The 24,947-nt window shown below is 45.4% G+C and overlaps 2 protein-coding genes across 4 annotated transcripts in view; one reads left to right on the top strand and one right to left on the bottom strand.

Annotated features, from left to right (window-relative positions):
* Positions 1-8,910, top strand: part of Pabpc1l (poly(A) binding protein cytoplasmic 1 like) — a 21,667-nt gene extending 12,757 nt beyond the window's left edge. The window contains exons 7-14 of one of the 3 annotated variants that reach the window (XM_042694528.1): positions 1-88; positions 2,154-2,501; positions 3,194-3,284; positions 3,738-3,851; positions 5,302-5,408; positions 6,251-6,344; positions 7,357-7,487; positions 8,301-8,910. The exon at positions 1-88 is cut by the window's left edge and continues 8 nt beyond it. In XM_042694528.1, coding sequence (XP_042550462.1) covers positions 1-88; positions 2,154-2,501; positions 3,194-3,284; positions 3,738-3,851; positions 5,302-5,408; positions 6,251-6,344; positions 7,357-7,487; positions 8,301-8,369 — 1,042 coding nt within the window. In that variant the 3' untranslated portion in view covers positions 8,370-8,910. Of the gene's footprint in view, positions 89-2,153; positions 2,502-3,193; positions 3,285-3,722; positions 3,852-5,301; positions 5,409-6,250; positions 6,345-7,356; positions 7,488-8,300 lie in introns of those variants that run through there. The other 2 variants (XM_042694529.1, XM_042694530.1) reach the window with 2 other exon arrangements.
* Positions 8,911-11,455: 2,545 nt separating this feature from the next.
* Positions 11,456-24,700, bottom strand: Tomm34 (translocase of outer mitochondrial membrane 34). Its single transcript, XM_042694695.1, has 7 exons — positions 24,460-24,700; positions 20,092-20,191; positions 18,969-19,121; positions 18,214-18,383; positions 14,354-14,501; positions 12,540-12,666; positions 11,456-12,308 (listed from the first exon to the last, which is right to left on the bottom strand). Exons 1-7 carry the CDS (start codon positions 24,584-24,586, stop codon positions 12,204-12,206), a joined length of 930 nt encoding a protein of 309 aa, XP_042550629.1. The 5' UTR covers positions 24,587-24,700; the 3' UTR covers positions 11,456-12,203.
* Between the last annotated feature and the right edge of the window lie 247 nt (positions 24,701-24,947).

Genomic DNA, 24,947 nt, shown 5'->3' on the forward strand with positions numbered 1-24,947 from the left:
CCTATATGTGAAGAACCTGGATGACTCCATCACTGATGAGAAGCTGAGGAAAGTGTTCTCTCCCTACGGAGTGATTACCAGTGCCAAGGTGAGGGACCAATCTAGGGAGCAAGTCTTCCCTTCATCCTCTTACTGCCTCTCTGAGAACCCCAGCCTCTTGCCTGGCTTCTGGAGAATTTGTGGCTGAGCTCCCCTTAGGGACTTTGCCTTACGCCCTTGGAGCTTGCAGTACATCTGCAGCCTTGTCTTGGTTGGTAGGGAAGTAGATACAATCCAGTTATAGAACTGGACCCAGGATATACTGTAATGTTGGTTCATTTAATAAGCATTTATTGAGTGCCTACTGTATACCAGCTTGCAGAAATCTATGCATCAATATTTCCATGGACTTTTGCTATCTGGTCTTGGCCAGTAACAAATCCCTTCTGGGCCTCAGTTTCCCCATCAAAATTTGATTGCGTTACTCTTATTTGTCCACAGTGGTTATTCCCAACCCTGAGGCACCTAAGATGAGATAATGGTTTTCTACTCAATAAAATGACCCTGCTAGAGTATTAGCTTTGCAGCTTCATTTGTGTTAGGCTTACTTTTTATTTTTATTTTTGCCAGTCCTGGGGCTTGAACTCAGGGCCTCAGCACTGTCCCTAAGAGTCTTTTGTTCAAGGATAGCACTCTACCACTTGAGCCACAGCACCACTTCTGGCTTGTTCTGTTTATGTGATACTGAGGAATCAAACTCAGCCCAGGCAGACACATCTGCAGATGTGTCTGATAAATGTTCCTGCCTGGGCTGGCTTTGAACCTTGATCCTCAGATCTCAGCTTCCTGAGTAGCTAGGATTATAGGCATGAGCCACCAGAACCTGGCTAACTGTATTGTTTTTGCTACATTACATTTCAACTAATTGAAATACAATCCTACCAGGTATACCTATAATCAGCAACTCTAGAGGCCTCTAAGATAGGGGAGATTGTGTTTTGAGGCCAGCTTGAGCAAAAGTTCAAAAGAACCCCATCTTAACCTCTAAAAACTGAGTCTAGTGGTGTACACCTGTTATTCCAGCTAGGTGGGAAATGTAAATAGGAGGATCGTGATCTAGGCTGGTCCAGGCAAAAAGCAACCCTATTTCAAAACCAGTGAAAGCTAAAAGGGCTAGCAATGTGGCTGAAGTGGTAGAGTAATTGTGTAGCAAGTACAAGGCCCTGAGTTCAAATCCTAGTGCTTCCCCAAACAAAACAAAGAAATATAACATCATAATTCAAAAGTGATAGTATGTGCTTCATTACTAATGCATTGAACTAAAACATATCAAAGTGGCAATTAGCATAAAAATGATATTTAAAGCTAATGATATAACATGGAAATATTTGATTTCTCTTCTTGATAAATACTGCTGCTTCCTTTTTTTCCTCCTTTCCATATTTGTACTAAAAGGGAGTGCTCATGTGAAAATAAAGATGTCAGTTTTGCCCATCTAAGTCCACAGACCCTCAATTCTATCCTTTGTAGTCTGTGGGTCCTCAGCTATAGTGAGCACTGGTTGAGAGTCACTGTGATGGAAAGTTCAAGAGATCTAGTCCTCACAGAACATCACCCTAAAAGAGGTTCAGAATACAATGTGGATCTGATCCTGGATGAGAAAAGAGAACATTAATCCAAAGGGTGACAATTGAATGAAGGCTGGAATCCAGAGAGAGCCATATCCAGTGATGAGGAGCTAGTATTTTAAGAGCATTGTGTCAGGGCTAAGGTACCATCAATGACAGATAATACCCCTAGTTAACATTAGGGGTGGCTGAGTAAAAGCTACACAGCTATTCTTACTGTTTTTGTAACTTTTCTGAGTCCTCTGGCCCTGTGCCTTGCTGAGGCCCTAGCACACTGTGACAAATGCCATTGTAGGCCCTGGTATGTATGAGCCACATGGGTGACCCTGGATGTCAGTCCTGTATCTTTTCTTTCTTTTACTGGGAAGTATGACCCGCAGGCATGTGAAGCTTCTGGTACACAGTAGGCCTCAGTAAGTGTGGGGTGGATGGTTTGTCTGTTAAAAGGCTTCTTGTGGAGGCCTACTGGGTGCTGGGCAGGGGAGGAGGGGAGCATGGCCCAGAAGTTTGCCACCCCCAGCAACCCTTGTCTTGTCTTGCTTTTAGGTGATGACAGAGGGTAGCCACAGCAAGGGGTTTGGCTTTGTGTGTTTTTCCTCTCCAGAAGAGGCGACAAAGGCCGTGACAGAGATGAATGGACGCATCGTGGGCACCAAGCCACTGTATGTGGCACTGGCCCAACGCAAAGAGGAGAGGAAGGCCATCCTGACCAACCAGTACATCCAGCGCCTCTCCACCATACAGGCCCTGGACCGCTCCCTTTTAGGGTCCTTTCAGCAGCCCAGCTACTTTCTGCCCGCTGTGCCCCAGGTGACAGTTTGCCCACAGCTCCTGCCACGACCTTTCCCCCACGACAGCCAGGAAGAGCAGGAAGATAGAGTTTCACAGGCCAATGTAGGCTCTGCTGAACATTCCTAAGGCAGGCCGTTCCAAGCTCTTAACTTTCCTCATCTGGAAATGGTGTCAGTCTTGGTGAGATTCCTGAATGGTATTAAGAAAAAGACTGTAGTTAAATAAGTTTGGGAGATGTGGGATTAAACGAAAGCAGCCAACATTTTTTTTTTAAACCGTATGCACTGTCCATCCTAACATGCTCCTGTCTAGTATGGAGCTCCCAATGAGTGTAGAGCTGGTGGCATTTCCTCAGCTTAGATGCTACTAACAATTCCCCTGGCAATTCATGTTCTAATGAACATGGTTTCTTTAGGAAAGGCCTCCTGTGACTTGGGAGAAGTAGAAAGATAGACCATTGTAGGCCACCCGGCTGGTAATGTTCCCTCCCTTTCTAGCTGTTCCTAAGCTCAGCACATATTGGGGTACAGTGATACTTTTTGTTTCTTTTTATCTAGGTCATTGCGCTAGACCTGCTAAGGACCAAGGGTTGAAAATCTGTCTTTCTCTAAGGGGTTCGAGGCTAATGAGAATTTATGAGATGGGAGGAAGGAGCCTTTCCTGTTGGCTTTATTTATTAATCCTGTTCTTTGGAAGGGCTTGGTAGTTCTTGCTGTGGTCATCCCTGAGTGGATGCAGGGTGCCCCCTGCTCCCCTGCCAACTTCCTCATTCTAGGTCCTCCTCTCCCACGCAGCCTCCAGCCCAGGCGGCATATTATGGCTCTAGCTCCATGACCCCTATCCAGGCTACCCACAGGTGGACGGCCCAGCCACAGAGACCTTCATGTGAGTCACCCAAGCCCCTTCTGCCCTCAGCCCCGAGAGGCAGTAGCACAAGAGTCAAAGCTGGCTTTGCCACTTCCCAGCATTGACCACTTTGCCTCTCTTCCTAATTTGGATTTGAATATCTTGTGAAGCTGCAGGCACTGTGGGGAGCCCACAAGAGATGTGCACTGTGGCCATTATCGGTTGACTCCGGACTGGAAAGTCTTACAAAACAGAGAAAGTAACACTCCTTGGTATTGCAATTCACAATCACTTAAAACTCTTGAGGCCAAGGTGAATGATCAGGGTACTTCGGCGCCTTGGGGCTCTGGGTACACACGAGTTATTTTTGTCATTTGTAGATTTACATCCCTCCCCCCTCCCTCTGGGACCTTTAGGGCAGCATACAACCCTGTTTACCTCTTGTCCCCCACCTTTTCTCCATTTTTATGTCACAAGTTGTCTGCCCTCCAGCTGCCTCAGTGGTCCAGCCACCAGGCACGCTTCAGCGCTCCCGGGCCCAAGTCAGCAGTGCCAGGCGGGCATCTGCCCAGGTTCCACGCCCAGTGCCCCACACCCAGAGAGTGGGTGAGTGTGGGTGGGACCAAAGGAATTGGGATGTGAGGAGGGTGAAGCAAGGTCTGGGTGTCTCCAGGGTTGACCCTAGAGGAAGAGAGTTACAACTGACCTCTACAATGACCTTCCTTGCTCTCTTGGTGAGCTAAACCAGCTTTGGAGGTGGTGTGTGTAGTGTAGCAGTTGGTTTGACCTCTAACTCCTGGGACTTCACTCACTCTGTAACCCTTGCAGACTATTTCTGATTGCCTAATCCTTACAGTGAAAAAAAAAAAAAAAGAATATGTCCAATTGGTTGTGAGGATTAGTGAATTCACTTAGCCTTAGTTAAGTATTGCAACTGTTGTTGACAAGGGGTATGCCCTGCAAGGCAAGCACATCTGTTGTCACCCAGTGGATCTTCACATCTGTGTGCTGGGGATTCTGCATGAGTCAGTCAGTCCTTGGCCTTGGTTGCGATCAGTCCCTGACATTCATGATTATTAATTGTGGTAAAATACACCTAAAATTTACTCTAAGCTATTTTTTGAGGTGCACACAGCTCAATAGCATGCATTCTCTCCCCATCATTCATCTCTAGAACTTGGTCTTTGCAGAACTGAAATTCTGTACCCATTAAGCCAGAACTCCGCACCCCGTAGCCACTAGCAACCACCATTCTACTTTGCATCTGTGACTCTCACTGCAGTAGTTTACTTCATATAGTTGGAATCATACAGAATTTGTCCATCTTTTTTTTTTTTTTTTCTAGTCCTTGGGTTTGAACTTAGGGCCTAGGCCGTGCCCCTGAATTTTATTCAAGGCTAGCACTCTACCACTTGAACCACAGTGCCACTTTCAGCTTTTTCTGTTTATGTAGTCCTGAGGAATCAAACCCAGGGTTTCATGCATGTTAGGCAAGCACTGTACCACTAAGCCATATTCCCAGCCCAGGATTTGTCCTTCTGTGACTGGCTTATTTCACTTAGCACAATGTCCTTAAGATTCATTTATGCTGTAGCACATCAAGTTGAATAATCTGTTGTCTGTATGAACCAATTTTGTTCGTCCATCTGTGGATGGAACAACAACATTTGGGTTGCTTCCTGTAGACTACGGTAAATCCTACAACTTTGAGCCTGGTGTATTTCAGTTCTTGGCTTTCAATTCATTAACCAGAAATGGAATAGATAATGCAGTAGTTCAGTTTGTGTGTATATGTGTGTGTGTGTGCACACACGCATGCGTGCGTGCATGCTGGTAGTTGGATTTGAATTCCTAGTCTGGGCGTTGTCCCTTTACCTTCTTTTCTCAAGGCTGGTACTCTACCACCTGGGCCAAGCTCAGGTTTTAATTTGGAGCGTTTAATCAGAAATAAGGAGAGTCTTATGGACTTTCTTGCTCAGGCTGGCTTTGAACTTTGATTCTCAAGATATCAGCCTCCTGAATTCCAGATGTGATGTTATTTTTTTTTTTTTTCCAGCCAACATTGGAACCCAGACCACAGGCTCTAGCAGAACAGGCTGTTGTACACCAGGCCGGTCTCTCCTGCCATACAAATGTTCCTCAGCTATGCACAATGCCTGTGGGGTAAGGCTACCTGCTTCTTCTGGCTTTTGGGGGATCATGGCTTAGAGCTTTAGCTAAGGTGTTGGTTCTCTGGGCCTTGCTTTTCTCTATTTTCTTGGCTTGTAAAGCTTTGGTTAAGTCAGGAAGAGATCACACTTACAGAAGGAAAAAGAGCCAGTGTCACATTTCAGTTACTAACTTTTTGCTTTGCCTAAGTTATTACCAAAATTAATTTGAACTTCCCTAGTATTTATTGAGCATCAAAGAAAGGTGTTCTAAGAATATGCTGAGTATTAGACGTGATTAATGTTCAAAACAGAACAAAAAAATCCCCACTGGAATAAAATGAAAGGCTACATAGAACCAAAAATTCCCGTTGGAATAAAATGAAAGGTGGTTATATTTTTATCTTCTTGCCCCCCAAAAAGGTCTCAAACTGTCTGCACTGTCATACAGTCTAGTATTTCAATGTACCTAGTTTGAACTGTTTCTTTTCCTTCTTTCCTTCCAGCTGGTTGTGAACACCAGAGATAAGTGGGTAGAGCTGCTCCCGTGTGAGCCACCTACAAGTTAATGGCTTAATGAACCTGTTACACCCCCGTGTATCTGGAAAAAGTGCTTTATTGAGCACAAAATGATGAGCAATACATGGCTTTCATTTGGCAATGCTCATCCAAGGCCTTTATAGGTTCAAAATACACTTAAATTAGTATTCTAACCCATGCTATCCTACTTGATTGACCAGACCTAGATCCCTGCTCCTCCAGAGCCTTCCTTCCTGGAGGCTTTGTTCATCTGACAGCATCATTTGAGGTCTTTTCAATCCATGTAGTTAAAAGAGGTGTCCCTGGCACCCTATGCAGGTCCAGGAGCCTGCTGTGTATGTCCCTGGCCAGGAGCCCCTGACTGCGTCCATGCTGGCTGCAGCGCCCCTGCATGAGCAAAAGCAGATGATTGGTGAGTGGGCTGGCTCTCCTACATGGGGACAAGAGGAGGAGGGCGGGGAGCTGGCTGACTTTCCAGGAGCACCCTGAGGTGAGGACAAGCCAGCTCTGTCTCTTGATGGAGCTGCTGGGTGACTTTCCCCATGTTCCTTCTACTGCATAGGCTACTGTCCTCCTGTCTTTAAATACTGGCTAGACCAATAGTTCCAAGGCTTTTCCCAGCTCTGCTGTTCTGATTCTAACATAGATGGGAGAGGTCAGGGCCAGGAGGAATCTGTGGCCTTGAGTTTCTGCTAGGAAATGGCCTAGAGGTGGGAAATAGTTTGAACTGGGTTTTTAAGTTCCAGTGGTTTCCAGTGGACTCTGAACCCCCACTGGGCATGTTCATCTTCAGTTCAAGTCTGTGATACGTCTTGCCACTAACGGAATGAGCAGGTTTGCCTGCTGGCAGGTTGGCCACTCTGATGGCCATCAGCTCTCCAGAATCTCCACTGCCAGTCTTCATTTATTTCCCCCACCTTAGTTATTAGGTTTGGTCACTTCAACACTAGAGAAAAAAATGGAAATATGCTTAACAAAGGCTTTTGCAATTCTCCACGAATACCTTCCTCATGCATAGACTCTTCCCCTTGAAGAGTTCATTTTAGCAGGCCCTTTGTACATTGCTGAGATGGGTTGACACCAACACTGGGCATGGTTGCTAGAAATACTGATGGTAGAAAGTGAATCTATTCCATGTTTGTCTCTTCATCCCTCCACACAATCTCATGTTCAGTGTTATATCCTGCCTAGAATCTAAGTGTCCAGTGAGAACTGTTTCTTGCAAATGAACAAATGTAGTCTTTTAAACAGCAACTGACATTGTGTTGCAGATCACTTTACACATAATAGCAAATTTGATTCTTCAAACTGCCCTCTGAGAACCCAGATAGGTCCACAGCCCAACTCCAGGTACTACTCCCCAGACATGAGGACGAAACTTAGGTGTGTGCGTTAAGCCATCAACTTGTAGGTTGTTCACGCAGGGGAGCGACTCTACCCCCTCATCTATGATGTTCATAACCAGCTGGCTGGCAAAATCACGGGCATGCTGCTGGAGATCGACAATTCGGAGCTGCTGCTTATGCTGGAGTCTCCAGAGTCCCTCAAGGCCAAGGTCGGTGGAGAATGGGCAGCCTGACAGCTAAGGACAAGAGTGTCTAGGAGATGAGCCAGGCAGTGACACATGCCTGCAATCTCAGCTACTCAGGAGGCTGAGATCTGAGGATCACAGTTTGAAGGCAACTTAGGTAGGGAAGTCCATGAGACTCTTATCTCCAATTAACCACCAAAAAGGCAGAAATGGAGCTGCGGCTTAAGTGGTAGAGCACTAGCCTTAAGCAAAATGAAGCTCAGAGACAATACCCAGTCCCTGAATTCAAGACAAAAAAAAGTGTTTAGGACAATTGAATTTGATCTTGCTGACTTCTCTTTTTATGCCAGTCCTAGGCCCAACTCAGGGCCTGGGTGTACTCTTCTAAAGTTTTCTTTTTGTTTTTTGTTCAAGGCTAGCACGCTATCACTTGAAGCACAGCTCCACTTCTGGTTTTTCGGTAGTTAAAGTGAAAATAAGAGTTTCAGTCTTTCCTGCCTGGGCTGGCCTTGATCCTCAATCCTCAGATCTTAGCCTCTTAAGTAGCTAGGATTACAGGGTGAGCCACCAGTGCCCACCTAATCGTGCTGAACCCCTGAGTAGGAGGGCCTTCATTAAGGGTTTACTAATGCAGTCACTGCACCGGCAAGGTCTGGAATAAGGAGCTGATTTCCCCAGTGTACCTCTATCTTGAGAACATGAAATGGGCCATGGGATCTTGTAAGCAGCAGTGGAAGACTCCACAAATCCTTCATCAAGTTACGATGGGGGGAGGTCACAGCTCTCAAGCTTCTGTGGGGGCAGCTGCACTAAGTTTTTCCCACTTGTGTCTCACAGATTGAAGAGGCGGTGGCAGTCCTGCACACGCACCAGGCCATGGAGCCACTAAAGGCATACACAAACTGAAAACAGGTTGACTGGGAGTGAGGAACTGGGACAGAACAGCTGAATCCAGCAGCTGTAGAGAAATGGCCAAAGGCTGCCTCTCAGAAGCTTATTGCTGGCTTTGAAGTGCCAAGGAGGTGAGGGACACTGAGGCTTATAGACGATACACCGACCTATGACTACAATGGTAGTGAAGGAGCTCTTGTGCCCTCTCCGCTGCCTGGCGTCATGCAGAATGGGTTGGGCTTCCCCTGGGAACTGTCTGGTTCTATTCCGAAGGCCTGGCCTAGACCACTGCTTACCTTCTTACCCGAAGACTGGGTGTCTCCCATACTTTAGAAGTATGTATTCCCCTCCTCTCCTTTTCACTCTCAGAAAATGGAACCCTAACTTCCCTGGCTGCTACAAGTACAGCATTTCCTGATCACAGCTCTAAGGCCCTGAAAATGATAACTTATTTCCTCATTGTTCTGTATCTGTACTTGAGCTTGGGCTATGGAAGGTAGGCTACTTTCCCACTGACCACTTTTTGCTTTGTGTATTAAAAGTGCTGCAAAATCTATCTTACCTCCTAAAAGGCTTTCTTGTGCCACAGGGAGGTGGAGACAGAGCAAAGGCTCTACTTTGTTGGGTTTGAGCTTTGGCTCTAAGGATCAGAACTCCAAAAGCACAGATATATACTGCTGTGTATTCAACAACAGACCTGTAGGAAACTGAGCTGCACTATCATGAAGCAGACAGAGAAAACGAAGTAAAGCTAGAGGTGCTTACATTTGAAGTGTAATGTTTCTGCAGAATTGTACACCCTGTGAAGCAGGTAAACGCCCTAGGAGCAAGCGACTGCTGCCAGGTCCTGGCTGACAGTTGTACAGTATACTTTCTGAAAAACCCTTGTAGAAATGTGTTTGGGTATTTTACTCTAGGTCAAGGGTTCCTTCCCCTATAGGGAATGGGGAAGTATCTCAAGGTTATTTGAGGCTGGACAGTGGCTCAAATATGTAATCTTAGCTGCTTGGGAAGATCGAGGACCATGGTTTGAGATAGGTCAGAGGTTCTCGAGACTCCCAAAACTCAATCAACAGCTGGGTGCAGTGTGCATGCCTGTCCTCCTCAGGGTCACCTGGAAGCACAAGGATTGTAGCCTTGGCTGACCTGGGCTGGAAGACAGGACCTCAAAAACAGCCAAGACAAAAAGACTTGGAGGCATATGGCTTAAGTAGTAGAGCTCTTGCTGAGCAAGCTCCAGTTCTTGAGTTCAATTCCGAATACCACTGGGGAAGGGGGAGGAGAGAAAGATTCTTCAAAGCAGAGCTGAAAGAGGGACAGACCCCAGTTCTTTACCATCCCCATATCTGCAGCCAAAAGATAGCAGTGAAGATCACATTGGTACTGCTGTTAAGTTTACCAGCAACACACCCACCGATTCTCAAGACTGTACCATATTCTGTCTTAAACTTCTCCATTGCTCAGACCAACCTCATGTCCCTTACGCACTCACACCCTTCTCTCCAAATGCCCAGTGTTGGTGTTGGTGGCTCACGCCTGTATTCCTAGCTACTTAGGAGGCCGAGATCTGAGGATTGCAATTCAAAGCCAGCCCAGGCAGGAAAGTCCAATTAACCACCAGAAAAAACCAGAAGTGGTGCTGTGGCTCAAAGAAGTAGAGTGCTAGAATTGAGCAAAAGAGCTCAGGGATTAGTGCTAAGGCTGAGTTCAAGCCCCATGTCCAACAAATAAAAAGACCTGTGACAGCATTCCTTTGATTCAAGTTATCTCAGCAAATGGTCCTACTCCCATCCTATTATTGCAAAAGCCAGGATCTGAGGGTCCTCACCCCACCACCTTACTTTCCACTTTACCCTTTTGTAAGTGTTCCAACTTTTCTCTAAATCTACCAACCACCAACCTAGTCTTGGCTTACTTAACAGACTCTGGCAATAGCCTTCCCTGGCCTCACTGTACTGTCCTCTGGTCTGCCCTCCATCATGAGATCAGGCTTTACAGTGATGTCTCTTAGAGGAAGGACAAAACTTACATGGCCTAAGTGATCCCGAATAAACAGGTGCCCACTGTATAGCACCCTGTCATTCTCATGCTGTGACTTTCTCTTGAGGTTTGAGATAGCCATCAAAGCAATCACATTAGGGCTGGAGGTGTGATTCAAAAGGCAGAATACTTGCCTATCAAGAGCAAGGCCCTGAGTTCAAGCCCTAGTACTGCCAAAAGAAAAAACATCAGTGTTCATAAGTACAAAAGCCTCTTTGGCTGTAAAGGCTGAGGCCTGGCTATATGCACTGGCAAGTCTAGACATGTGCCCTCCAGAGCCAGGGAAGACAACTAAGTCAGTTGTGGTGGGTGTTGCCACTAGACTCAATCAGACAGGAGTCAGCCTGCCTAAGAGGATGCAGGACAGGGGCAGGTCTCAATGAGGAAAGTATCCTTGCCCCATAGGGAGTAGGGGTGGTAGTGTGTGTGTGGGGGGAGGGGCTGGTCTGATTAACATCCTAGAGCTCATGATTATTGGAGATAAGCAAAAGCCTCATCCTTGAGCCTCTGTTGCTGACTTCTCCACAGATGCCACTGTTTAGCACCACTGTGATGATGTTCTACTCTGTAAAGTCATGAAAGTTTTACTTCATTAAAGTCAAAGTAATTTGACTACAACACAGCCCAGAAAAGGGAGGCAGATCCTAAAGCCAGGCTGTTTTGTCAACTCCAGGGTATGTTACTCCTATTCTCCCTCAGCAAATTCTCCAACTCAGATGTTCTGCAGATGCTGTTTATTTATACTGTATCCTTGCTGGAATCAGTTCTAGGTCTGTAAATCATTGGGACCTTTATACTCCATTGTACACTATGATCCTTATCCCCAAGTATGTCCCACAGAGGCAGGCAATACTGTCAGATGCTTCCTTCATGGTGTTCTAGCCAGCTGTGGGTTTACATGTGACATTACCTGATTACTTCTTACTTTCCCACTTGGCTGCGGACATTTCAGTAAATTTGTTCAACAAATGGATAAATGCCCCAAGAATTAACAGCTTTATTATTATCACTACAAAGTTCCAGGTGCAAAGCTCAAGAGGCATAAATGAAAGTAGAACAAACACCTGTAAAAGCTTTTTAATGCAAGAACTTAAACACAGTTCAACAAAACCAGTCCAAATTAACTTCAACGTATTACAAAGAACTAAGAAGCCTGAGGGGCCATGTTTGAGGGGAAAAAGTCAAGTTCCTGCTCAGAATGGAAGGACACTGCCTCAAAGAGGCCTCTCTCTCCATCCCAGGAGGAAGAGCCATCACCACCGAGCTCTTGAAATAGCTTAGGTAACTCCACACAGAAGGCAGCAGCGTAGAGTCAAGGACAGAGACTCCACAGGTCAGGGCTCTGCCTTCCCACAAAGGAGGGCCCGACTAAAGGCACTAGGGCTCAGACACAGTGGACTGTGCCCTTGGGGAGATGGCAGCCCTGGAGAACCAGCTCAACAGGCTGCTGTGGGTATAGGTGGGTCAGGTGTTTTGTTCAGATTAACTGCAGAAAGGCTTTGTCTGGGGAAGTCAGAGGGGCAGCCCACAGGACAAAGCCAATTGTTTGCTGTCTGAGGCAGATGGATGGGAACAGGACTCCAACTTCACATTCAGCTCTAGAAGGTACCTTTCTGCCAAAAATATGTCCTGTGCTTGACTACAATGGGCTTAATTTAAACAAGCAAAGCCTCTCAGAGGGGCTAAGGAGGATATTTTGAAGCTCCCTTGGGGGCATGCTGGGTGTCAGGGGTAGGTAGATGCAGGGGAGGAGGCTCCTGGCTTCTCTGGGATGGTCAGGCAGAGGGTTCCTGCTGCCCATTGGGGGTTTTACTTCAGGCTCTGGTTAACTTCCTGACGTAACTTCTGTGCAGGGCCATTCCTGGGCTCAATCTGTAGGAGGCTGCTGATGTCTGCAAGGCTGGATTTATAGTCCTAATGAAAGAGAAGAGTGTGGGGAAGGGACCTGGAGGAGGTGAGATCTAGCTGGGGTGGGGACAGCTGCAACACAGCAGACGGTTTTCAAACTCCAGCCCTGTATGTGTTGTGAGCTATCTTGGGGCCCAGAATGAGGAACCCAGAAGTAACTGTCTCACCTTCAATGGCACTCTGAAGTGGCAGTACTGGTATAATTATCTACAGCTACTTCAGCATGTTCAGGTTTACCTTGAGTGCCTTGTAGGCTTGAGCCCGTCTATAAAATGCCTTCACATTCTTCCCATCCAGCTTAAGAGCTTCAGAGCAGTCCTTCACGGCTTCTTTGTACTGCTTCAGGACTAGATGGCATAGTGCTCTGGTGGGGAGAGGCCATTACAGAGGTTTAGTCACTCTTCATGGAAAATACTGTAGAATTGGAATAGTGTCTATCTGTACCTGGCATGCACTTCAAATTTTGATTACTGCCAAAACTCTCTTCAAAGAAGTTACACTTTTAGGACATTATGAACAAAGGCTACTTTCCTACAACTAAAGCAAACCTGGGATTTAAAATCAATTCTTTGCCTATGGAAGAAAATAGTAACTTACTGTCTTTAGTTGCTTTAAATATGAATAAATATGAATAAGTAAGATTTTTTAATCTTACGAAATTAGATCTATCCAACATTTCTGTGAGTTTAAAAAATTTTGTGGGTTTTATTTTCCTCCTATATAGAAGTATTTAAGCTGGGTGCCTAGCTACTTAGGAGAGACTGAGATCTGAGGATCAAGATTTCAGGCCAGGCCAGGGTGCTAAGAGGTCATGCCTGTCATTCTATCTATTCAAGAGGCTGAGATCTGAGGATGGCAATTTGAAGCCAGCCCAGGCAGCAAACTCCCTGAGACTTAAGCACACAAGAAAGCTGGAAGTGGAGCTATGGCTCAAGTGGTAAAGCACTATCCTTGAGCAAAAAAGCTCAGGGACAGCATCCAGGCCCTATGTTCAAGCTCCAAGACCAGCACAAAAGAAGGAGAAAGGAAAAAGATCAGAAGTCAGCCCAGGTAGGAATATCCATCCGTATGATTCTTATCTCCAATTAACGACCAAAAAGATTGAAGTGTAGCTATAGCTACACGAGAGCACAAGGCCCTGAGTTCAAGCCCAGTACCAAAAAATAATTAATTTCCAAATGGTCTTTGGCAGGAAAAAGATTTCCCACCTCAGCTCCATTTGCCTATTTATAGCATACAATTATCAACAGACAGGCAGGCCATGGGCAGTCAATTACAAGGATATGTGTCTGTCCCATCACGTACCAAATGATTCTGCTGGGCTTGTATGGCTTTTGGGCCCAATGTTCCTCATCCCAGATGGATCTCAATGAAGCCAGATTCTATTTTTGTCACTATTATTTATTGGATGGGTGAGCTTAGACAAACCTTTTCTAATTTAAAAGTACAACGGGGCCGTTCCTTTTCTAAGACTCAAGTTTTCTCACTTTTAAAACAGGACAAGCTCTACAGAGTATACTTCTGAACATTGCTGTGTGGTGAGCCCTGTAGAGTAGAGATGGCGCCCTGACTCACAGGCCCTCGCAGTCAGTAGTTAGTTATAGCAGTGGCTGGTGAAGTCTTCCTCAGGCCCACCAGCCTAATCCCTCACACCAGATTGCACTCTGTCCCATTTTTCCAGGCCAGACAACAGTTACTATATTCTCTGGTTCTGGAATAATACTCTTAGAAAGGGATCTGCCAGTATTTCTAAGAGGTACATCTTAGAGAAGCAACATGGAGCAGAGTGGAGAGACAAATATTTTAAGGTCGTCTTTGCAAAGCACACTGCTTTCCTACACTGCATGATTATCTGGGGGTACTTAATAAAAATTCTGTGGCGCTAGTAAAACATAGGCTACCCTATAGCCTGAAAAGGGTCCTAAGTGTGTGGTCTGAGCTATAACAGGACAAAATGCTAGGGACTGGAGAACTTATCAATCACAGAAGTCCATGGAACCAAATGTCCAATGTTCTGAAATCCCCCAGGCCAGCAGCTATGTGAAAGGTACCTGTTGCTGTATGTGGCAGATTCCAGGTTACTAAACAAGAGGCTTTCACTGTACTTCTCAATAGCTTTCTTATGGTTGCCCTTCTTTACAAGCTCATTGCCTTCTTCCTTCAGAACTTTGGCTCTCTCCACATCCCCAGCAGAAGGCACTAGACACAAATTCAGAAGAGGAAAAAACCATGGAGCAGCAGTGCTCAAATGAGATCAATGAGATCTCTTTAGCATCATCTCTTCAAAACTGAGCACCAGGCTCTCACCCCCTCCCCACCATTACCCATACTGTTACAAATTATTTTTCTTGGATTAATCAATAAGTTCCCCAACTAATGGCTTTTGGGGAAGTTTTTCATTCAGAAGAGATTGAAGACTTCTGTTACCAGTGTATTTATGCATGCACATGACATATATATGATAAAAGCGACCCAGGTTCTAGTCTTGACACTGCCACTTGGTAATTGATGTATCTCAGGTGACCTATTTAACTTCTTCAGTTTCCTCACCAATGCAGCAGAGCATCTAGTCCACAAGAGGCTATGTCAGAATCAGGCCTGAGAATACATGAGCAAGTATAGAATATCCTGCAGACTTAAAGCAGTAGTACTACTAAACAAGCATCAAGTAAAGAAAAAGCTATAGTGTCTGGATTTCAGAAGAGCATATGAGGGTCTGCTTGTTCTGAGCTTGTGAGTACCCTCCTTTTTCTGTCACATGCAGCTCAATCGCAGCTTTTCAAGGGAGAAAGAATAAGGTAAATAAGCTGCTCACGTTGGTGTAAAAAGGCCATTCACTGCTTGGCTCCAATTAATTCCTCAGCCTTGATTTTATGTCACCTGCTTTTTAATCTTTAAAAACTACTTTTTAAAATACTGAATATTCACAACAAAGGTATTACTATAGGAAATAAACCAACACCTGAACCTGGTCCTATGGACCCTCCTCCAACTTAACCCACTTCTACAAGCAAATATAAGCCCCCCAATGCTGGGCTTTTCTACTGACATTCCCTGATTTAAAATATAGTTTAACTATATATAGTAATATCAATAAACAATGTTTATATACTATTTTTGAGTTTAATATAGAGGAATAATAATCCTTCATATTCTTTTATGATTTGGTTTTCCTTTCCCCCACTCAACGTGCTCCTGAGATTCATGTGGGTTGATGCATTTTCACAGTGGCAATACCACAATGGATTTGTTCATTGTCTCACTTGTAGAGATTTGGGTTATTTCTGGTTTTGTTTTTGCTGTTACAAACATGTTGCTATGAATGCTCCTGTACATGTCTTAGATACGCACTTCTAGAGTTTCTTTAGAAGTGACTCTGAGCACTGGATGCAATACAGCCTCAGCTTCACTCAGGCTCTGGAACACACCACTCACTGTAATAACACTTATTTCCACTATTTACCCGTGCACTTTCCTTCTCCAGCTCCTTCCACTGTCTATGACAAGAATTCTATTCCCTTCTCACCTGTGACCTCATCCTTCAAGGTTCAGTTCCAGCTATCACTTCATAGCCAGCTTTCCCTAACCTCAGGCTATATATATGTAAGCTAGGCTTTCTTTCTTTTTTTTTCTTTCTTTCCTTTCTCTCTGTCTCTCTCTTTCTTTTTGTTGGTTGTGGGGCCTTAACTCTGGGCCTGGGCACTATCCCTCAGCTCTTCAGCTCAAGGCTAGTAGTGCTCTACCACTTGAACCAGAGTGCCACTTCTGGTGTTTTCTGCTTATGTGGTGCTGAGGAATTGAACCCAGGGCCTCATGCATGCAAGGCAAGCACTCTACCACTGAGCCACCTTCCCAGCCCAGCATTAAGTTTCTTGTTTGAAGACTCTACAGCATTCATTCTTCTTCCTTGTACTTTAAAATAGTTTCCTTGTTTCAGTTCCTTGTCTGATCAGTAGTTCCCTAAAGCTCAAGACTGCCTTCTCCCATGTCACAGTGCTTAGCATAGGATGTGAGACACAAATGTCTTAGTGACTCCAAAGGAATAAAGTAAATGGCAGCTGTCCTGAGGCTATCTAGTTGATTGACACCCCAAATTTCATCCTAAGGAAGAGTGGAGAATTTACCAGGCTCCCACAAGCCAGAGTGAATACTACCTAAATGTAACCCTGATCCTTACACTTCCCTGACCTCACTAGTTCTCTTAGAACATCTAAGAGCTAGTCTCCTATTTGTGGCCTCTAAGGTCTGGTCTGATCTCTCTTTTTTTTTGGGTCTGGTCGTGGGGCCTGAACTCTGGGCCTGGGCACTGTCCCTCAGCTCTTCAGCTCAAGGCTAGCGCTCTACCACTTGAGCCACAGTGCCACTTCCAGCTTTTTTCTTTTTTGCTTATGTGGTGCTGGGGAATCGAACCCAGGGCCTCAGGCATGCAAGGCAAGCGCTCTACCACTGAGCCACCTTCCCAGCCCCTCTTTTCTCTTTCTAATCTTTCTCCAAGGATGCCACCCACAGCACGAGTTCCTGAGGAAGCATCTCCCTCTACTATTGGAGGTATACAGAGGGTCTAAGCCTAAGATAGTCATAAAAATCTCATTTCCTGAGCAAACCAGAAGAAACCAAGAATAATTTTTTGTTTTTTGTCAGTTGTGGGGCTTGAACTCTGGGCCTGGTCTCTGTCCCTGAGCTCTTCAGCTCTACCACTTGAGCCACAGTGCTACTTCTGGTGTTCTGGTGGTTAATTGGAGCTAAGAGTCTCGTGGACTTTCCTGCCTGGGCTGGCTTTAAACAGCGATCCTCAAATCCCAGCCTCCTGAGTAGCTATGATGACAGGTGTGAGCCACCAGCACCTGGCCTGAGAAAATTTTAAGTGAAGCATTTTGGGAAAAATAACTTCTCTTTCACTATTTAACTATTTATTTATTTATCTATTGGTCATGGGACTTGACCTCTGGGCCTAGGTGCTGTCCCTCAGCTCAAGGCAAGCACTCCACCACTTGAGCCCACTGTGCCATTTTCAGTTTTCTAGTGGTTAACTGTAGATAAGAGTCTCACAGACTTTCCTGCCCGGGCTGGCTTTGAACCATGACACTCAGATCTCAGCCTCCTGAGTAGCTAGGATTATAGGAATGAGTGATTGGTGCCCGGCCTGAACTATGTAATTTTAATTTTTGGGGTAATGGGGTAGGACAGAGATGGTTCTTGCCTTAGGTCATGAGGCATGGAATAAGGCTGAAGGCCAGGAAATTCTGAAAGGAAAGTTGACATATAACCAAGAAAAGAGTGGAGAAAAGAATCTGATTATGAGCTGGACACCAATGGCTCATATCTGTAATCCTAGGTACTCAGGAAGCTGAGATCTGAGGATTGCAGTTCAAAGCAAGCCCAGACAGCAACATCCCCATTAGACTCTGATCTTCAATTAACTCCTCAAAAACTGAAGTGGAGCTGTGTCTCAAAGTGGTAGTGCCAAAGAACTCAAGGACAGCACCCAGCCCCTGAGTTCAAGTCCCATAAACAACCAAAAAAAGGAAAGAACCTATTATGTAATGAACTGCTGGGGCAAACATCACCTGAACTCTCTCTGGACTTTCATTTATGTGAGTCAATACATTCCCTGTATTATTTTACCATGTTGAGTTTTCTGTTCTTACAACCAAAATTATGCTAAGTGACATATCCCAAATACCACGAGAGGAATGGGAACAGATACTGTACACTTATGTGCAAGTTCTGCATGCCTTATATTATTTAATCCTCATAGCTACAAAGTAGGTTTGCTCTTTGCTTCACTGTACAGCTGAGGAAATAACCTCTAAGTAGAGACCTTTTCTTTTTTTTTTTTTTAAAGCTTTATAACTTGGCTAAACAAGATCAATTTGTATAGAAACACTCTAGGCAGGGAGTCACAGCTTACCTCTGCTCTTTGTAGTTGTGGTTTCTTTGGATTTGCTTTTAACTGTCTCTCTGTGGTTCTCTGAAGGCATGGCATTCCACCTTTTCTGGGCTGAGACAGGCACAACAGGGACAGAGGGCAGCTTTAAGCGCCACTCAGGTCCAAGTGAGTCCATGAGAGCTCTGGTCATTCTGGAAGGGAAGGCAGGAAGTTTCCAGCAAGGTCAAGAAGACTATTACTCCTTTTACATACCTCAGGGAAGATAGGCCCTTTCACAAGAGCTAGAATTACCTCCCCTAGTCTAACCTTCTGCTTATATTCTCTTAACATGGCTGTAACAGAGGAACAAGACAGAGCCTGCCACCACACATATTACTTCTCAGATCACCTACCGCAACACTCCTTCCCTTAGGACTGGTCACAGTATGTGGTGATCTGTGTTGCCTGTTAGGATACTTAACTTTGCCCTTCCCAAATTACATATTCCCTAAGAATGTTCTGTTTTATACTTTTCTTAATCTAAGAGTCAGGTAAACACTTAACATTTCTTGAGTGCTCTGAGACTTAAAAAAAAAAGAAGTGTGAATCTAAGGGGGAGGGGGGAATGTGACTCCTTAAACACCTATTAAAGACAATAGATTCTCCTTGCAAACTTTGCCCACATGGTAGGTTTCTAAATCCAGTCAAAGGAAGGCCATTCAGAAGACAACCAAAGCAGTGGGCCGATCAAGGATAGAGAACTTCCATGGAGAAGACCTGCAGTGAACTGGGCTCACCTATTGATGCCTTCCAGGGCTGACATCACACTATTATCAATCTGTAATACAGTCTTGTAGTCGACATAGGCCTGGGGGTATTTCTCCAGGGCCTCATAGGCAGATGCCCGCCGCAGTAAGGGTTTCATGCTGAAGGGAACCAAGGCCAGTGCTCTAGAATAGAAAGCAAACTATCATATTCTTGCTGGAACCCTAGGGCTGTTCCAGTTTCTTCTAGGTGGGGTCACTTCATGTACTAGAGGTAATTTCTGCAGAAAGCCAATCTCTCTAAAACAGGAACTTTTCAACTTGGATTGAAGTGAGGAGGTAAAGGAGGGCAGAGAATCATCAATGAAAAATTTGCATACATATACATAGCTTCACTCCCCTAAAAAGAATAAGAACCCCATGGCTTTCAAGCTAGTAGGTATTTCTAGATCAAAGTCCTGTATGAGAGACAAACAGGCTTTGGAGTCAGCTGAGGTTCTGTTGGGATGCTATCTGTACTATCCTAGCAATGGTACCCTAGGAAATTCAGTAACTCAGTTCTGCCTGGAAAGGTGGGTAAACTTAACCCATAGGATGGTCATGAGCACTTAAGGAAACCTAGTATAGGTTCTACCAGCATGCTCACCCCCTACTCCTCTCCCATCTACCAGCAGGGCACACATGTAAGGCACAGGACAGGAGGGGATAGTTTAGAGGTGAGCCTGCTGAAGAAACTTTTCAGTGTCCTCTATCATTGGTCATTAATGGATACCCATTTTCTTTCTCTGATAATCTACTCTCAATTCTTCCTTGTTTCCTCCCCTCCCTTTTCCTCATATCCATTCCAGAAAAAAAAAAAAAATTCAGCAAGCCTGTCATTGATCTGCAACTCTACCTTACCACAAGTTCCAAGACTCATGAAGGCTTTAAGGCCTACCTCTAACTTCCCACCCAACTCCTTTTCAACAGCAGCAGAGCTAAAACTCCAAAGACACAAGTCAAAGGCACAAGGACTAAGAAAGCCTGTCTTTCTCAGAGGCCTGATGATACTTCCTAATGTCTACCACCAATACAACTGGTAAGATCCTTCCAAGGAAGAAATAAACTAGATGAACCCAGATCCTCAGGAACCCAAAAGTCGCCCTGGGTCACTTACGAAGTACAGTCTTTGATGCAATCTGTGCAGTTCCCATCTTTCAAGTGGCATGCTGCACGGTTGGAGTAGAGAACACTTTCCTCTTCAGGGTCTGCAGAACCTGCCCAGGTGGAGGCAGGAAGAGATCATCATCACTTTGGGAAATGGATGTCAGGGGACAATGGATACATTTTACACCTGAAGCTCTTTAGGCTCCGTGGAAAGGCAGCAGAGATGACTTTAGCTTGATCAGGCTTGTTCACTAGCTGGCATGTTTGTCATTCTTACATGCACTGACTGGGTCTGGGCAATGACTGGCCATTTTGCCATTAAAGGGAAAGCATCTTCTCAATTATTCACTTCAGCATTGAACTGGCCCATGGCAAAAAAATAAAACACAAACAGCTAGCTCCTGCCTCACTCTGCCAGTTAGTAACTGAGCTGGGTCTGATAAGACGATGGAGAACTCAAAGGAATCCCAGCTATCCAAAAGGTAGGCGAGCTATTCATTATTTCTCTAAAGAAAATCCTATTCTGGGCTGGGAAGGTGGCTCAGTGGTAGAGCACTTGCCTTGCATGCATGAGGCCCTGGGTTCGATTCCTCAGCACCACATAAGCAAAAAGAAAAAAGCCGGAAGTGGCGCTGTGGCTCAAGTGGTAGAGCGCTAGCCTTGAGCTGAGGGACAGCGGCCAGGCCCAGAGTTCAGGCCCCACAACTGGACCAAAAAAAAAAAAAAAAAAGAAAATCCTATTCTTAGTCAACTGTCTCTTCATTGTGGCCGTGATTTTCAATTTTAAAGATAATGGGTAGGACCAAGAGCACAGCTTAAGACACAGTAATAGGCACTCTGGTAACTGAGGCTCTGAATTCAAACCCCAAGTACTGCCTCCCCCACATATATATCTCAATCTCTTCTTACTGACTAGTATGGGCCACAAATAAAAACAGTATGCTCATTTAAAACATGAAAAAACAAAAGAAAATAAAAAGAAACAAAAACTAAGTGAGGCCCAGTAACTCTACTCCTAGATATATATCCCAAAGACCTGAAAACATGCTCTTTTTGAAAAATTTGAAACACATGGAATGCTATATGATATTTAGTACTTATTATTATATTTAGCATATTGATGGTTGTTTTCTATCTTTTTTGTTGCTGTTGTTGTTGGTCGTGGGGCTTTAACTCTGGGCCTGGGCACTGTCCCTCGGCTCTTCAGTTCAAGGCTAGCGCTCTACCACTTGAGCCACAGCACCACTTCTGGTTTTCTGGTGGTTTATTGGAGATGTGTCTCATGGACTTCCTTGCCTGGGCTGGCTTTCAATGGAGATCCTCAGATCTCAGCCTCCTGAGTAGCTAGGATTATACGTATGAGCCACCGGTACCCAGCTTTGTTTTCAATCTTAAATTTACTTTTTTTTTTTTGAGAGAGGATCTTGATATATATTATAGCCCAAATTAGCTTAAACTAGTGATCTTTTTGCTCAGTCTGCTGAGTGAGTGCTGGAATTACAGGTATATGGAACTATGCCTGCCTTCCTTTTTACTTTTGATATGCCTAAAGTCCTAATCATTCTCATCCTTACCCCTTGTGCTCCCTTTTCAGGGGCCAGTACAATCCTGAAACTGCTATATAAATTTTCAAGCACTACTTCTTTTTTAGGGAGTTGTTCTTGGGGCTTAGACCTTGTACTTGCTAGGCTGGTACCCCACTACTTGAGTTTCACTACTTTTTTCCGGCTATTTTAGAGATGGAGTTTTGCAAACTTTTCTGTCTAGGCTGGCCTGGAACTGCTATCTCCCTCCAGGTCTCAGTCTCCTGAGTAGCTAGGATTACAGATATGAGCCTATGGCACCTGGCTATTTTTTTTGTTTTTGTGTCTGGTCGTGGGGCCTGAACTCTGGGCCTGGGCGCTGTCCCTCAGCTCTTCAGCTCAAGGCTAGCGCTCTACCACTTGAGCCACAGTGCCACTTCTGGCTTTTTTCTTTTTTGCTTATGTGGTGCTGAGGATATTTTTTTTATTATACATGTAGTCACAGGTAAGAGACAGTATCATTTATGTCTACTACAGCATTTCCTAAGTAGCATCATATTTCTTATCCTTTAGTAACTTGCTTTTTTTTCACCAAGCATCATGATACCATGCTGATATTTGATATCTTTCATTCAACAACAACAATAGCATTTGTGATTAAAATAGCCTTATTCTTATCTTGCTGTGGGCCCTGAGCCAGAAAGTACGGAGATAAAACTCAGCCCTGTCCTTAAGAAGCAAGTACAGTCTGTAATGCATCCCAAGTCACTAGAGCATGTCTGTTCAGAAATAGCAATGGCATGTGAAAACGCCAGGAGAACCTACATTCAGCCAGTGTGAGCAAGTCACTTGATCATGTGGATGCACCTACCACATGAAAGTATCACTTCACAGACTTGTGGAGAAAGTTCCTTGCATTAGGTTGCTCCCTGTGTCCCTTCCAAGAGCAAGAAAACTGATCAGCGCAATCAAGAAATTTGTCCACAGATTACCACAAAATCAGTAGTTGGATCAGAAACAAATTGTGGTCCCTGATAAATTTAAACATAGGACCAGTTTTTCTAGGGAATAAACTTACACAAAAGCACAGCTTTTCTAGACCAGCTGGGTGGCAAGGAAGAAAAATGCACAGGCATCAACACCTCAGATTTCTGAGCCATTTCAAATGATGCTAGTTTGAGCAGGTAAGCCAAAAGAGGTTTCCAGGGGAGAAAAGGGGGGTGGTGGTGGTGGAAGAGTAGATTATCACTGTAAACACTTTACAAATAAAAAGGTTTTAATTTAGAGACTTGAGGAAGTCTAAATGATTAAAGAAAAATTGGCCTTAGCAATCAGACAGATCCATACACAAATCCAAATCCTGCCTTGGACATCTTCACTGTCTTAGGGTAGGCAATTTAATTCTTCTAGATTTCTCATTTCTAAGTGTCTTATCAGTAAGGTTATAATATAGATATAGGTAATGTCTATATAATAGAGCATTCAACAAATGCTAACCAAGAAAGTAAGAGGAGGAAGGCAAAAGGAAATAGTTACTAAACTGAAAATGTCAAATTAAATGCTTTATCCAATGGAGGCTCTTTGATAAAATATTCTGGAGAGAAGGCCTTGGGCCAAGGCTTCTCATTGAGTGACCTGAAGGCTAGGGGAATGGTTTAAAACTGTCCTATCCCTTCCATCAAGGAATAAGATCCACATTCCTTACTAGGGCTTAACACACCTACAAGACTGCTTCGCTCATGCAGAAAAGCCAGTACTGTGCTTGAAGTCTTGAGCACACTGTTTATTCTGAGGGTATCTGTGTGTGCCAGTACTGAACTCTGAAGCTTTCTGCTTCAAGGCTGACACTGTACCAAGTGAGCCACACCTCTTCTGGGCTTTTTGCTAGAGATTAGCTCCAATTAATTAGGAGTCTCTCAGATTTGTCTGTCCAGGCAGTTCAAACGATGATTCTCAGATTATAGACTCTTGAGTTGCAAAGATTGAAGGCTTGAGCTACTTGTGCCCAGCTCTGAAGGCCTATGTAATGGCTGTTTCCTCCATATGGAGAGCCCAGCCTTTGTGCACTGGAATTCCATCATTCAGCCATCTCCTGGAATATCCCTTCTTTGAAGTTGCCTTGGACTTTTCACCGTAAAGGGGTGCCACAGAGAACTGAATCATCTCACGGCATTACATTGTTTTTTTGGTAGGTCATGGGGGTTGAACTCAGGGTCTGGGCTTTTTTTGCTCAAGGCCTCAGCCCCACTTCCGGTTTTCAGGCGGTTAATTGGAGTCGCATGGCCATTTCTGCCTGAGCAGGCTACGAAACCACAATTTTTAGATCCAAACCTCCTGAGTAGCCACGATTACAGGCGTGACCACCAGCCCCCGGCTGGTATCGATCTCTTTTTGATAGATTTTAATGATCCCAGGTGTCTTTATGTACTTACTAGCTTAAGGACCAGCCCTTCCCTCCCTCCCCAAATCCCGCAGAAAGTTCACTAGGGAATGGGTATACAATAGGGATACAACAGGTGCTCAACAGACATTTAATTAAAAAAAAAACAAAAACAGTTGTGGGGAAGGAGGATTCAGCTCAGGGATGATGGGAAAGAGGCCTGAGTAACTTGAGGATGGGAATCCAGAAGGCAGTTAAAAAACAAAACAAAAAGACAGCACGCGGAAAATAAAAAGGGGGCCGAGGAAGTTTCTCGTAGGATGCCCGGCTCCGGCGGGGGCGGAGAGCCGGGCGGGAAGGGCTGGCGGGGATGGCCGGCCACGGGGGAGGGAAGCTCCTGGAAGCCAGGCAGCGGAGGGGCCGGGGGAAGGCCGTGTGGGGGAGACCGGGGGAGAAATGGGGGGCAGGTTCGTACCTCGCGCCTGCAGCAGCTGCAGCGCGCGGCCGTAGAGCGCGGAGGCCTCGGCGTACTGGCCGTTGCGGAAGCTCTGGTTGCCGGCAGCACGGAGCTCCTCCACAGAGTCCGGGAGTTTCGGGGCCATCCCGGGGCCGGAGGGCCAACGAGGGGAGCGACTCCGGACCCGGCGGAGCGGCGGGGAAAGAGAGTCCCGGAGCAAACCGCGTCCGGGCGGAAGCACTGACTGCGAGCCCTTGGGTCCCGCCCCTTCTGCGGCAGCGAGGGGGCGGGGCCTCCGCGCACCCGAGGCTCGGACGGCCCGGCCCTCTGCTCATGCTCAGTCTGCACCTCGGCGGCCCAGTAGTGGTTGCTGTGTGCTTGATGCTGGGCGGGGCGCTTGGGTGTCTAGGAGCAGCTGGGAGGGTGCTGTGGAAAGGGAGGAAGGACCTTGCTTTCCATCTCTAGGAGGGGGCCCAACACGCCATTAACTACCGGCCCAGTGAAGA

Source organism: Dipodomys spectabilis, unplaced genomic scaffold (assembly GCF_019054845.1).
Source record: "Dipodomys spectabilis isolate Male_0828 unplaced genomic scaffold, ASM1905484v1 ptg000175l, whole genome shotgun sequence".
Classification (NCBI taxonomy): domain Eukaryota; kingdom Metazoa; phylum Chordata; class Mammalia; order Rodentia; family Heteromyidae; genus Dipodomys; species Dipodomys spectabilis.

What these genes read in the sequence shown, in the direction of transcription:
- Tomm34 (XM_042694695.1), bottom strand. Translation starts at nt 24,586, where the DNA reads ATGGCCCCGAAACTCCCGGACTCTGTGGAGGAGCTCCGTGCTGCCGGC. An exon ending in GCAGCTGCTGCAGGCGCGAG is followed by an intron (nt 20,192 to 24,459) that starts GTACGAACCTGC and finishes CCACCTGGGCAG; the next exon opens with GTTCTGCAGACCCTGAAGAG. An exon ending in CACAACTACAAAGAGCAGAG is followed by an intron (nt 14,502 to 18,213) that starts GTAAGCTGTGAC and finishes ATTTGTGTCTAG; the next exon opens with TGCCTTCTGCTGGGGATGTG.